Below are 15167 nucleotides of genomic sequence, written 5' to 3'. Positions count from 1 at the left end.
CTCATTCTCTTGAGAGAGCTAACTTTTATCTATTCATTTAGTTAAAAGGTAATTCTGGGCATGCACCGCTAACAGGAAGGCTCCAATTTGGGAATGCAAATTTGTGGAACAATCCTAACACCTGTAACAGTATATAACTAAATGTACATTGCAATCCTGATGAAATTCAATGTGGAGAAGATGTTTAGGCCATATCACTTAATTTTCTACAATTCTTACCCTGGGGATCCACTAATTCCCAGTTAAAATTGCCAGTATGCATTCTCAACAATTAAATGAAAGATGAGATGCAGAAAGTTGTGATATTTCCAGTCTTGGTTTAAAGCAGGTAATTCTAACCTATAACAAATACTGCCCAAGTCGCTGATTCTGGGCCTATAGCTCCTCTTGCTCTCTTCCAAGTTCAAGGCATTTCAGGCAAGTGGCAAACCCATAAGAGACACAGAAGATTTATTTTGAAAGGTCATAGAAACATTTGATTCAGTATAACACATATACAACACAAATTTTGTTGACCAGAACCTGAGATTTGCATGTCCCAATCCTATTTATTTGAAACATCCAGCTCTTCTGAGTGCCAATTGCAAGTTGGTGGCCTACAATTTATTTAGTGTACTCTGTTTTTGAACTACAATTATAACGTTCAAAAGGTATCTGGATGGGTACATGAAGAGGATGGATTTAGAGGGCCAAATGCAGGTAAATGGGACTAGATTAATTTAGGATATCTGGTTGGCATGGACAAATTGGACTAAAGGAACAGTTTCTGAACTATACAACCCGATGATTTTATGACTCTTATAGGCCACCTTCCTTCAAACATTAATTTTGATAAGCACACAAAATAGAACTACACCAGCAAAGGTACAGTTCCTACTCTACTGTTAACCTTACTTAACACCCCAGGAATTACACACTAGGATTCATTTCCAAACCTTTTCAATATTTTGCATGCGGTACCACGAGTCCCCAACAAATTGTGGCCTTTAGTCCTACTTTTAGTATCTCTCTGATTGTAATTTGGAGATGCCGGTGTTGGACTGGGGTGTACAAAGTGTAAAAAAAAAATCACACAACACCAGGCTATAGTTGAACAGGTTCATTTCCACAACCATCTGACAAAGGAGCAGCGCTCCGAAAGCTAGTGCTTCCAAACAGGCCTGTTGGACCATAACATGGTGTTGTGTGATTTTTTTTTACACTTTGTACACCAAGTTACAAATCACACAACACCAGGCTATAGTTGAACAGGTTTATTTCCACAACCATCTGACAAAGGAGCAGCGCTCCGAAAGCTAGTGCTTCCAAACAGGCCTGTTGGACCATAACATGGTGTTGTGTGATTTGTAACTCTGATTGTAATCATTTTTAATGGTAATGCATCGGCAGAATTCAATTAAAAGAAAAAAATAACCTTTGTTATTTACAAGATCCCTTGAGTAAACTGGACTTGCATCTTCATACTTTGGATCATGAACAGTGTAATCAAATGACAATTTACTGAAACTCTCCAAATCAGGCCATGGCAAGCTCTCTTTCTGTTGCAGGGAAAAACCTTCTTTGGGTTCTAAAAGATAAAACAAAAATAAACAAGCACATTTTGCCCCTCCAGGCTGATTCAGACAGTGAACGTGTTGCTCCGATTACATTTTATGCGGCTTCATGCCTCTCATTGTAAAAATAGGACCTACTTGCGTGAGTTACAAAAGCAGAATCATAAGACAAGCAGCCAACCTGTGTCACCCAACAACCACTTTTCAGTTTCTCCTCATTGTTCAACAGCAGGTCACACAGCGGACTGCTGGACTATGGAGATACAAAGCCTGCTGCCGTGAGACTGAATGTAAACTTAAGGAACAACTGACCGAGCATTGCAGCCGGGTCCGCAGGGGCTGACCGAACCTCCCAGTCACCACCTATTTCCAATTCCCCCAACCACTCCCGTCCTTGGGGTCTTCCATTGTCAAAACAGACCACAGCTCCTATTGAAGGAACAACGCCTCATCATCAACCTGGGCAGCCTGTAGCCTGGAGGACTATATATTGAGTTCTCCAATTTCAAATAACCCCCCTCCCCATCCCCTGACTCCCTTCCCAGCCCTTCCTTCTCCCTTCCATTGTTCCCTGCGACCAACCGGATTCATTCCTCCCACTGACCAACCAGGTCGTCCCCTCTATCTGTCATCACCTATCCCCACTTCACCACCCTTCCCCCCCCGCTCTCTTTTTATGCAGCTCCTCCCAGACCACCCCCAGTCCTGAAAGAAGGGTTACACCCGAAATGTCGACTTCTCCACCACATGATGCTGCCGGGCTTGCTGTGTCCTTCCAACCTCTTGCCTGTCTCCTTTGGATTCCAGCATCTACAGTTTTTTTGTCTCTAACCATGATACCGATCACTGACTTGAGCATTAAGCGAGTGGATGTCCTGAGCGAAAACAGGAGATGGACTGGGAGTGGGAGTACCTTGATTGTGTAAGGGTCATTAGATTCCATTCACCCACTGCCTGATATCTAAAACCCATCAGCAACAAAGCAGGAAGGAGCCTTTAATTGGGCGACACAGTGGCTCAGTGGTTAGCACTCCTGCCTCACAGCACCAGGGTCCCAGGTTCGATTCCAGTCTCGGGTGACTGTCTGTGTGGAGTTTGCACGTTCTCCCTGTGTCTGTGTGGGTTTGCTCCGGTTTCCTTCTGCAGTCCAAAGATGTGCCGGTCAGGTAAATTGGCCATAGAGTTAGGTGCATTAGTCAGAGGGCAAATGGGTCTACGTGGGTTACTCTTCAGAGGGTCGGTGTGGACTTATTAGACTGAAGGACCTGTTTCCACACTGTAGAGAATCTAATGTAATCTGATCATTCATTGGTCACTTAGGCCCCTCAACGTTTCTTACCTACCTCATATAAAATCATAGCACTATCGAGGGCTGGAAAGTCACCTGCAGATTATAGTGGACAACTCTCCTGTAAAACAAGGTCCCCCTGCAGGGGGCGAGAAGGGGCTGTACAATTTTGCCTTGTGTAATGCAGATGTGTCTCTCCTTCTAATGTGAAGCTGATTCGCTCTTTCCTTAAAAAAACTGAATCCTGAGGATACAGATGTCTAGCTTCTACGTCAAATAGCTTCTCTGTTACTTTGTGGTTTTCCAAGTATGATATAACAATTAGATAGATTACATTACTTACAGTGTGGAAACAGGCCCTTCGGCCCAACAAGTCCACACCGACCCGCCGAAGCACGACTCATTCTCCTACATTTACCTCTTCACCTAACACTATGGGCAATTTAGCCTGGCCATTTTACCTAACCTGCACATTTTTTTTGGATTGTGGGAGGAAACCAGAGCACCTGGAGGAAACTCACGCAGACACGGGGAGAATGTGCAAACTCCACACAGAGAGTCACCTGAGGTAGGAATTAAACCTAGGTCTCTGGCGCTGTGAGGCAGTAGTGTTAACCTCTGTGCCACCATGCTGCCCAATATTTGAACTTTAATGGTGGCAGATAAGAAATACATTATCTTATTACCAATGATAACATTATAGACACACTGTAAAGATCATGCCAGAGTCTACCTGGAGAACAAAGCAAGCACTCACTGAGGTTAATTTCTTCTTCATCATAAACATCTACCTCCATCAGTCGAATCAACATTCTCGATAAAATACTAAGGAACTGCAGATAGGCTCCTGTCTTCCCCACCTGAGAACAAAGATTTGCATTAAAGAAACAAAGCATGTTCACAAAACAAAAGACATTAAGACACTGGCCTTCCGCAGCCAATGAAGCACAATATGGTTGGAAATGATGCAGACCTATGTTTATCCTGAAGGTGTGTGGTCAGTTCTAAGACTGCATTAGAATGCAAAAACAAGGTAAAAACTTTGGTCCTAAGTGACCATCAAGTCGGCAGCACAGTTGATCCACCTAAAGACTGATGTCAGACTGGAATCTGAGAGAAGTTAGCAACTGGAATTAAGTGGTTGTTTTTGACAGACTGTGCTGTAGACTTCTATGATTCTATGACTTTTCTGAATCAAAGCAATGATTTCTTAGCATCCAAAGGACACTGAGCTGCAGCTGTTTAATATCAGCCTCATGATTTCTGGTACAGGCACATAGAAAACAGATTGCTAACAGCTGACTCTCCCCCTCATGGAACTCCACAATTTTACCATCCAGCATTCAGCAGCAGGTTCCACTGCACCTTTTCCAGCTCCCTGAAACACTGATTCTATACTTCTTAAACTATTTTGCCACTTCCCTTTCATCATTGTTTCCTATTGGACATTCCACATCCCAAAATCCTGGTATCACATCTTTGGAGTCAGAAGGATGTATATTCATTATCATTCTGCACCAACTTGAGAAGAGATGTTCTGCAAATCTTGTATGCAGATCATGCTGCACTACTGATTGCTGGTACTACCTCTCCATTGAGATGTTAAACCAAGACCACTTTTGTCTTCCAAGCTGGATGTAAGGAATCATGGGACACAAATTTTCAGAACAGCAAGAGAGTTATACATTGTATCCCATGGAAGCTGCAAGGTCTCTTTTACTGGTCGCTTGAATTAATTATACAATCTAAAATATCAGATGCATAATTAATGAGGTAAAAAGTGGAAAATTATGTGGGAATGTTTATCCCAAGCCATGCCAGACCATACACAATGAAGCTCACTCTCCACCACACTTTAACTATATGTAAATTCATCTCCATCTCCCACTTTTCTTATCCTGCTCTCCATAACCATCTCCTAGTTAATTGTGATAATTTTATTTGCTACTTTGCAAACAGGTTGAATACTGTGACCAATTAAAATCTTTTCACTCACCAATGTGTTTGTATACCAAGTTCTCCATTGCGAGAGAACTTAAAATTACCCCAAATATTTAGCAATGCACTAGGTGACCTATTGTAAATGTCAGCGCATTTGCAGGTGGCACCAAAATTGGAGGTGGAGAGGACAACGAAGAAAATTACCAGGATATTATTTATCACATTACAACAGGATCTTGATCAGATGGGCCGATAGGCCAAGGAGTGGCAGATGAAGTTTAATTTAGATACATGTGAGGTGCTGCATTTTGAAAAGACAAATCAGGGGGACTTATACACTTATAAGGTCCTGGGGAGTGTTGCTGAACAAAGAACCCTTGGAGTACAAGATCATATTTCCTTGACACTAGGTAGATAGCATAGTGACAAAGGCATTTAGTATGCTTGTCTTTGTTGGTCAGTGCATTGAGTAAAGGAGGTCATTTTGTAACTATACAGGACATGGGTTAGGCCACTATAGGTATACTGTGTGCAATTCTGGTCTCCCTGCTATAGGAAGGTTTTGAAAGGATTCAAAAAAACATTTACAAGGATGTTGCCTGGGTTGGAGGATTTGAGCTCCAGGAAGAGGCTGAATAGGCTGGGGCCATTTTCCCTGGAGTGCCAGAGGTTGAGGGGTGATGCTATAGAAGTTTATAAAACCCTGAGGGGCATCTCAAAATCACAAGGTCTTTTCCCCAGGGTAGCACAGTCCAAAACTAGAGGGCATAGGTGTAAGTTGAGAGGGAAAGATTTAAAAGAGACCTAAGGGGTAACTTTTTCACACAGAGGGTGGTGTGTGTATGGAATGAGCTACCAGAAGAAGTGGTGGAGGCTGGTACAATTACAACATTTAAAAGGCATCTGGATGGGTATATGATTAGGAAGGGTTTAGAGAGATATGGGCCAAATGCTGGCAAATGGGATCAGATTAATTTAGGATATCTGGTCGGCATGGACGAGTTGGATTGAACAGTGTGTTTCCATGCTGTACATCTCTATGACTCTGTGGCTCCAAAAAAAAGGAACTGTGGATGCTGGAGATCTTAAGTCATGGTGTAGGAACTTGAAATTCCATAGGTATAAATTTAAGTTTTCAGGGCTGGAGAGGTTACTGTGAAATAGTTATGACTATTAAATGCCAAATACATCATGGTATATGGGGATAGCATGTGAGAAAGGGATTGAAGTGGATGAATAGCCATGGGAGTACCAAACAGTGGACCTGGCTTAAAGGCCTGAATAGCTTAATCCTGCTATTATATTTCTGTGTTCCTAAAATCCCAAGGACATGCCTTTTGAGAAGCCTGATCGATAGCAGAGGGGCTGGCTGGCAGAAAACAGCTAGTGCACTCACATGGGTCTTTGGTTAGATTACATTACTTACATTGTGGAAACAGGCCCTTCGGCCCAACAAATCCACACCGACCCGCCACCTACCCAGTTCCCCACATTTACCCCTTTACCTAGCACTATGGGCACTTTAGCATAGCCAATTCACCTGACCTGCACATCTTTGTGACGGTGGGAGGAAACCAGAGCACCCGGAGGAAACCCACGCAGACACCGTGCAAACTCCACACAGTCAGTCGCCTGAGTCGGGAATTGAATCCGGCTCTCTGGCGCTGTGAGGCAGCAGTGCTAACCACTGTGCCACCGTGCCGCCCAACCGTTGGGCAGCACGGTTAGCTGGATATGGCAAGTGGAATCCTGCAGGAATCTGTGCTGGGGTCTCAACTTTTATAAAGTACATCAATGGCATAGATAAGGCCTTCAAAGGCTGGCTAACTAACTTTGATGATAACACCAAAATCCTCACATAGGAATTCAGGTACATGTATCGGGGACTTGGTAAATCTCTGCTAATTCAAGGAGACCAGTCAGCTGCCATCTTTCATTTAGAGCCAAAGTTGTTGAACAATATTCAAGAGAGATGAAGTCAAAGTTAGATGGTATTGGCTGCAGTGTTATTTGAGTTGCTCATACTAAATTTCCATTTCTAATATTTTAATCATACTCTATATGTTGAAGGGAAACATATAATTGCACCAGAACATTACTAACGCAGATTAACGAATCCTACAATCAGTGTAGAGATAAAAACAAAACTGCAGAGGCTGGAATCCAAAGGAGGCTGGAAGAACACAGCAAGCCAGGCAGCATCAGGAGGTAGAGACGTCAACATTTTGGGTGTAACCCTTGTTCAGGACTGGGCGTGGGTGTAGGGGGAGCTGCAGATAAAGGGGGTGGTGGGGGCAGGATGGTGAGGTGGGGATAGGTGAAGACAGGTAGAGGGTATGACTTGGTTGATCAATGGGAGGAATGAATCCGGTTGGTGGCTGAGAGGAGTGGAAGGGTAGGGGAGAAGCTGGGAAGGGGGTCAGGGGTGGGAAGGGAGGTTATTTGAAATCCAAAAACTCAATATTGTGTCCTCAAGGCTGGAGATAAGGTGTTGTTCCTCCAATTTAGAGTTTGGTTCATTGTGGCAATGGGGGAGGCCAAAGATGGTCATGTCAGAAATGGAGTGGGAAGGGGAATTAAAATGGGCGGTGACTGGGAGGCCCAGTCAGACCCTGCGGGCCCTGCAGGTCCAACTGAGATGCTCAGTGAACTGTTTCCCAAGTTTAAGTTTGGTCTCTCCAATGTAGAGAAGACCACATCGGGAGCACCTGATACAGTAAACTAGGTTGGTAGAGAGGCAGGTGAACCTCTTTCTCACCTGGAAGGACCGTTTGGGGCCCTGGATGGAGGTGAGGAGGGTGGTGTACCAGCAGGTTTTGCATCTTTTCTGGTACCTGGGGGTTCAGGGGGATTGGTGGGGAGAGTGGCGCTAACCAAGGATGGTTGGAGAGAATGGTCCTTGTCGAAGGCAGAGAGGGGTACAGAAGGCATGATGTTCTTGGTAGTTGGAGTTTAAGGATGATGCGTTGAATGCGAAGACTGATGGGGTAGTAGATGAGGACAAGGGCATTCTGTTCTTATCGAGTTGGGTGGGGGTTTAGAGCAATGGAACAGGGAATGGAGATGGTGCAGTGGAGAGTTGTCTGAATGACAGAGAGAGGAAAAGCATGTGATTCAAAATCAGTGGACATCTGGGATGCTCTTCCAGCACCACTGATCCAGAATCTGGGATGCTTGTAAATGGAATGTCTCCTCATCTGAGCAGATGTGGTGGAGATGGAAGAATTAGGAGAACAGGATGGCATCCTTGCAGGATACTGTGTGCTTGGGAGTGGAATCAATCTGTCAGCATCTGTAATAGCACCTTCTCAAAGAATCATTGGATTCAAAACATTAACTTGGTTTCTACATTCCCAGATGCTGCCAGACCTGCTGAATTTCTCCAGCATTTTCTAGTTATCTTTAACAATGATTTGGGTTTAAGCCGAGAGGTAGTTCCAAATCGAAGGCATTGTAATTCCTTCACAACCAAATTAAACTGGAAAGTGATGTTAATTAAACTGGAAATAGTGGGCTAGTTAAAGATCCATAAGTGGACATATAATTCAAAACAACATGTTAACTGATTGAAAAAAAACAATAATTTACAACTGGTGGAAACAGACAATGGGTCAGTCAGAATCATTCAAGACAAAGGACTGCTTAAATATCTTGGTTATCAGAGCTGCAACAAAATTAACAGCACTTCAGATAGGATAAGAACAAAGAAAGGAGAGGGGAGAAAACAGCTGTCCACTCCAGAGAGGAAGTCGAAAAGAATGCCCTTTTATCTGCCTAAAGAGAGAAACAAGAGATAGTTAAGTGGCCGAGGTGATGTTAACAGGAGATGGTCTGAAGGGAGGAAGTGTAATAAAAGGAATCAAAGAGTAAAGAGATACAGAGATAAAGAATGTGTGAATAGCGGAGGGGGAGGGGGAGGTTAAAATTGGTCTCAAATTGAAGCAGGAAGGGTTGGCAAACAACGTAGGTTTGAGCAGCCTGAGGAGAAGGAAAACAGGCCATAATCTACGTATTAATCCTTTGCCCTTCCCTTTAGGTCCATTTGTTTTGGTTCAAACAAAGAATGACAATCTGAAAATGAACTCAAGGTTATCTTAACTCTTGGAAAATGAAACAAAATATTCAATACCTACATTATGGAAAGCAGATCTACGTGTGCAAAAGCCTCAAAATAACTTAAAAGGGAAAAGATAGTGTGACTCATCACTATAATGTGTACTTCAATTATTGTATATAGTGAAGCTCTTTATGACTTTATTTGACATTATCCACTGGTCTTTATTTATCCCTTACAGTCTATACGATTTTTTTAAACTGTTGAAGTACATGCCTAAGATTGAATAGAATGTTCAGAGTTTGGAGTGGGGTGGGTAGGGAGAGAAGTGTTGCTGACAAGAGTAAAATAAAAATATTTCTATTCAACAAAAATAAAAGCCTCAAGGATTACTGGCATTTGTTTTTGTTTTGTGAACTGGGAGCTTAGTAGTACTATTCTGACATTTTAGTAAACAGATTCCAGGACAGATCCCTCCCACCCTGATTATCATCTCTTCCAACCTCTTCCATTGGACATAAGATACAAAAGCTTAAACACATGTACCAACAAGTTCAAGAACAGTTACTTGCCCAATGTTATTAGGCTGCTGAATGGACCTCTCAAATTTCAAATTTAATATTGACTTCGCTCTTTCAATACCTTCTCTGCAGCAGTAACACTGTGTTCCTCACTCTGTTCTAGTACCCTAAGCACTTCTTATGGTATGATCTGCCTGTACTGCACGCAAAAAACCTTTCACTTTACGTAGGTACATGTGACAATAATAAATCAAATCAAATCAACTACAACACTGGCATCTACTTGACACTCTCGAAACTTGCCCTGATAGGACAAATCCAACCTGGCCAATTGCCACTCCATCAGTTTACTCTTGATCATCAGGTGAAGTGATGGAAGATGTCATCAATGGTGCTATCAAGCAGCACTTGCTCAGCAATAACCTATTCTCTGACAGTTCAGTTTGGGTTCTGCCAGAGGCACTGAGTTCCTGACCACTTTACAGCCTTGGTTCAAATTTGGACAAAAGGGCCGATTGCCTGATGGGAGATGAGAGAGACAGGTCACATTTGAATGAATTTGGTGTGGAAACTGTACTGGATGAACCATATAAATGCAGGGCTACAAGAGCAAGCAGAGGTTAGGAATACTGCGGTGAATAACTCACTTGCCAATTCCCCAAAGCCCTACCATCAATATGCTATCAAGCAGCACTTGCTTAGCAATGACATGCTCAATGACACACTTTGGGTTCTGCCTGGGCCACTCAGTTTCTAATCTCATCACGAAACACAACTCGGGAGTGTGATGGAATACTCCCCAATTGCTTGGAATGGAGCTAACTCCAATAAGATTCAAGAAGCTTGACAGCATCCAGATCAAATGTAGCCCATTTGTTACATCCACAACATTCACTCCTTCCACACTGATGCTCAGTTGCAAAGATATGTACTGTCTACAAGATGCACTGCATAAATTTACCAAAGGTCCTTAGACAGCACCTTCCAAGCCCATGATCATTACCATTGAGAAGAATGAGGGCAGCAGATACATAACCTGCAAATTTCCTTCCAGGCCACTCACAATCCTGACTTGGAAATATACCTGCAAATGTGTTGCTGGTCAAAGCACAGCAGGCCAGGCAGCATCTCAGGAATAGAGAATTCGACGTTTCGAGCATAAGCCCTTCATCAGGAATAAGAGAGAGAGAGCCAAGCAGGCTAAGATAAAAGGTAGGGAGGAGGGACTAGGGGGAGGGGCGATGGAGGTGGGATAGGTGGAAGGAGGTCAAGGTGAGGGTGATAGGCCGGAGTGGGGTGGGGGCGGAGAGGTCAGGAAGAGGATTGCAGGTTAGGAGGGCGGTGCTGAGTTGAGGGAACCGACTGAGACACGGTGGGGGGAGGGGAAATGAGGAAACTGGAGAAATCTGAATTCATACCTTGTGGTTGGAGGGTTCCCAGGCGGAAGATGAGGCACTCCTCCTCCAGCCGTCGTGTTGTTGTGTTCTGCCGGTGGAGGAGTCCAAGGACCTGCATGTCCTCGGTGGAGTGGGAGGGAGAGTTAAAGTGTTGAGCCACGGGGTGATTGGGTTGGTTGGTTCGGGCGGCCCGGAGGTGTTCTCTGAAGCGTTCCGCAAGTAAGCGGCCTGTCTCACCAATATAGAGGAGGCCACATCGGGTGCAGCGGATGCAATAGATGATGTGTGTGGAGGTACAGGTGAACTTGTGGCGGATATGGAAGGATCCCTTGGGGCCTTGGAGGGAAGTGAGTGTGGAGGTGTGGGCGCAAGTTTTACATTTCCTGCGGTTGCAGGGGAAGGTGCCGGGGGTGGAGGTTGGGTTGGTGGGGGGTGTGGATCTGACGAGGGAGTCACGAAGGGAGTGGTCCTTGCGGAACGCTGATAGGGGAGGGGAGGGAAATATATCCTTGGTGGTGGGGTCCGTTTGGAGGTGGAGGAAATGGCGGCGGATGATACGTTGTATGCGGAGGTTGGTGGGGTGGTAGGTGAGAACCAGTGGGTTTCTGTCTTGGTGGCGGTTGGAGGAGCGGGGCTCAAGGGCGGAGGAGCAGGAAGTGGAGGAGATGCCGTGGAGGGCATCGTCGATCACGTCTGGGGGGAATCTGTGGTCCTTGAAGAAGGAGGCCATCTGGGCTGTGCGGTGTTGGAATTGGTCCTCCTGGGAGCAGATGCGGCGGAGACGAAGGAATTGGGAATATGGGATGGCGTTTTTACAGGGGGCAGGGTGGGAGGAGGTGTAGTCCAGGTAGCTGTGGGAGTCAGTCGGTTTATAATAGATGTCTGTGTTGAGTCGGTCGCCCGAGATAGAAATGGAAAGGTCTAGGAAGGGGAGGGAGGAGTCTGAGACAGTCCAGGTGAATTTCAGGTCGGGATGGAAGGTGTTAGTAAAGTTGATGAACTGTTCAACCTCCTCGTGGGAGCACGAGGCAGCGCCGATATAGTCATCGATGTAGCGGAGGAAAAGGTGGGGGGTGGTGCCAGTGTAGTTGCGGAAGATGGACTGTTCCACATATCCTACGAAGAGGCAGGCATAGCTGGGGCCCATGCGGGTGCCCATGGCAACTCCTTTAGTTTGGAGGAAGTGGGAGGATTGAAAAGAGAAGTTATTCAGGGTGAGGACCAGTTCAGTCAGTCGAAGGAGGGTGTCAGTGGAAGGGTACTGGTTGGTGCGGCGGGAAAGGAAGAAGCGGAGGGCTTTGAGTCCTTCGTGATGGGGGATGGAGGTGTACAGGGACTGGATGTCCATAGTGAAAATAAGGCGTTGGGGACCGGGGAAGCGAAAATCCTGGAGGAGGTGGAGGGCGTGGGTGGTGTCCCGAACGTAGGTGGGGAGTTCTTGGACTAAAGGGGACAGGACCGTGTCGAGGTATTGGGAGATGAGTTCGGTGGGGCAGGAGCAGGCTGAGACAATGGGTCGGCCGGGGCAGGCAGGTTTGTGGATTCTGAGCAGGAGGTAGAAACGGGCGGTGCAGGGTTGTGGGACTATGAGGTTGGAGGCGGTGAGGCGGTCATAGTCCCACAACCCCGCACCGCCCGTTTCTACCTCCTGCCCAAAATCCACAAACCTGCCTGCCCCGGCTGACCCATTGTCTCAGCCTGCTCCTGCCCCACCGAACTCATCTCCCAATACCTCGACACGGTCCTGTCCCCTTTAGTCCAAGAACTCCCCACCTACGTTCGGGACACCACCCACGCCCTCCACCTCCTCCAGGATTTTCGCTTCCCCGGTCCCCAACGCCTTATTTTCACTATGGACATCCAGTCCCTGTACACCTCCATCCCCCATCACGAAGGACTCAAAGCCCTCCGCTTCTTCCTTTCCCGCCGCACCAACCAGTACCCTTCCACTGACACCCTCCTTCGACTGACTGAACTGGTCCTCACCCTGAATAACTTCTCTTTTCAATCCTCCCACTTCCTCCAAACTAAAGGAGTTGCCATGGGCACCCGCATGGGCCCCAGCTATGCCTGCCTCTTCGTAGGATATGTGGAACAGTCCATCTTCCGCAACTACACTGGCACCACCCCCCACCTTTTCCTCCGCTACATCGATGACTGTATCGGCGCTGCCTCGTGCTCCCACAAGGAGGTTGAACAGTTCATCAACTTTACTAACACCTTCCATCCCGACCTGAAATTCACCTGGACTGTCTCAGACTCCTCCCTCCCCTTCCTAGACCTTTCCATTTCTATCTCGGGCGACCGACTCAACACAGACATCTATTATAAACCGACTGACTCCCACAGCTACCTGGACTACACCTCCTCCCACCCTGCCCCCTGTAAAAACGCCATCCCATATTCCCAATTCCTTCGTCTCCGCCGCATCTGCTCCCAGGAGGACCAATTCCAACACCGCACAGCCCAGATGGCCTCCTTCTTCAAGGACCGCAGATTACCCCAGACGTGATCGACGATGCCCTCCACCGCATCTCCTCCACTTCCTGCTCCTCCGCCCTTGAGCCCCGCTCCTCCAACCGCCACCAAGACAGAAACCCACTGGTTCTCACCTACCACCCCACCAACCTCCGCATACAACGTATCATCCGCCGCCATTTCCTCCACCTCCAAACGGACCCCACCACCAAGGATATATTTCCCTCCCCTCCCCTATCAGCGTTCCGCAAGGACCACTCCCTTCGTGACTCCCTCGTCAGATCCACACCCCCCACCAACCCAACCTCCACCCCCGGCACCTTCCCCTGCAACCGCAGGAAATGTAAAACTTGCGCCCACACCTCCACACTCACTTCCCTCCAAGGCCCCAAGGGATCCTTCCATATCCGCCACAAGTTCACCTGTACCTCCACACACATCATCTATTGCATCCGCTGCACCCGATGTGGCCTCCTCTATATTGGTGAGACAGGCCGCTTACTTGCGGAACGCTTCAGAGAACACCTCCGGGCCGCCCGAACCAACCAACCCAATCACCCCGTGGCTCAACACTTTAACTCTCCCTCCCACTCCACCGAGGACATGCAGGTCCTTGGGACTCCTCCACCGGCAGAACACAACAACACGACGGCTGGAGGAGGAGCGCCTCATCTTCCGCCTGGGAACCCTCCAACCACAAGGTATGAATTCAGATTTCTCCAGTTTCCTCATTTCCCCTCCCCCCACCTTGTCTCAGTCGGTTCCCTCAACTCAGCACCGCCCTCCTAACCTGCAATCTCCTTTCTGACCTCTCCGCCCCCACCCCACTCCGGCCTATCACCCTCACCTTGACCTCCTTCCACCTATCCCACCTCCATCGCCCCTCCCCTTAGTCCCTCCTCCCTACCTTTTATCTTAGCCTGCTTGGCTCTCTCTCTTATTCCTGATGAAGGGCTTATGCTCAAAACGTCGAATTCTCTATTCCTGAGATGCTGCCTGGCCTGCTGTGCTTTGACCAGCAACACATTTGCAGCTGTGATCTCCAGCATCTGCAGACCTCATTTGTAACTTGGAAATATACCACTGTTCCATCAGTGTCACTGGGGCAAATCTGGGAGCTCCCTCCCGAACGGTACACCAAATGAACCACAGAGGTTTAAGAAGGCAGCACCACTACTTTCACAAGGCCAACTGCACCTCCAAAACAGCAATGCAGTAATTCCACTCATAATCCAGGGTCTACACTTGTCAAAGCTGCAGGGAGCTCATAATAATACATTCAGATTCAAATGCTAAAATACCTAGAACATGTGAGTTGGGCTTCTGGTGAATGAAGGGTCAAGTTACAATGAGTTCAAAGAAAGTTGCTAGCACCAGAAGTACTTTCCATTCATGCCTGCAGGCTGGAGTAACAGGGGAACTTTAACACTTATTTGATTTGAACCTGGTTAGATGTGCATTTGCCACACACAGCTCGAGGACTTGAGGATTTCCAAGACATCAGGGATATTTCTGCTCCTATCCCTACACCACTTGAAAGTTGGAAGTTTTGAGTTTGCGATACAATAATTCAAATGACAATTGACTTTCTTTGCAATTTTAATGGAGAAGTAGCAGGGCAGAGAAAAAGTGGCCACAGCAGTTAATGACAGCAGTCTCACCACTAAACCACACACACACACACACACACACACACACACACACACACACACACACACACACACACACACACACACACACACACACACACACACCCATTAAAGTTTAGTGGCCACCCTGATGTAATGGAGATTCTAGTGAGCATCTTTGCATGAGAAATCCATACTTTATTAGTGACAACACACTAGTAACAACTCCTGATGACTTCCAGCTCAGATTTTATACGTGAACTGCTCCTTTGACAGGGGTGCATTTCCTATGTCAGAGGGTTTATTT

The 15167-nt window shown here is 46.6% G+C and overlaps 1 protein-coding gene across 1 annotated transcript in view; it reads right to left on the bottom strand.

Moving 5' to 3' along the window:
- greb1 (growth regulating estrogen receptor binding 1) overlaps positions 1 to 15167 on the bottom strand; it is a 194519-nt gene that overhangs the window by 33390 nt on the left and 145962 nt on the right. Inside the window, exons 23-24 of the mRNA XM_060855164.1 lie at positions 3599 to 3701; positions 1415 to 1567 (exon numbers count right to left, since the gene is read on the bottom strand). Of these exons, the coding sequence (XP_060711147.1) occupies positions 1415 to 1567; positions 3599 to 3701 (256 nt within the window). The remainder of the gene's footprint in view (positions 1 to 1414; positions 1568 to 3598; positions 3702 to 15167) is intronic.

This window comes from Hemiscyllium ocellatum, chromosome 3 (genome assembly GCF_020745735.1).
Source record: "Hemiscyllium ocellatum isolate sHemOce1 chromosome 3, sHemOce1.pat.X.cur, whole genome shotgun sequence".
Taxonomy (NCBI): Eukaryota; Metazoa; Chordata; class Chondrichthyes; order Orectolobiformes; family Hemiscylliidae; genus Hemiscyllium; species Hemiscyllium ocellatum.
Note: the sequence above shows the minus strand (reverse complement) of the source record. Positions and strands in the feature narration are given on the sequence as shown.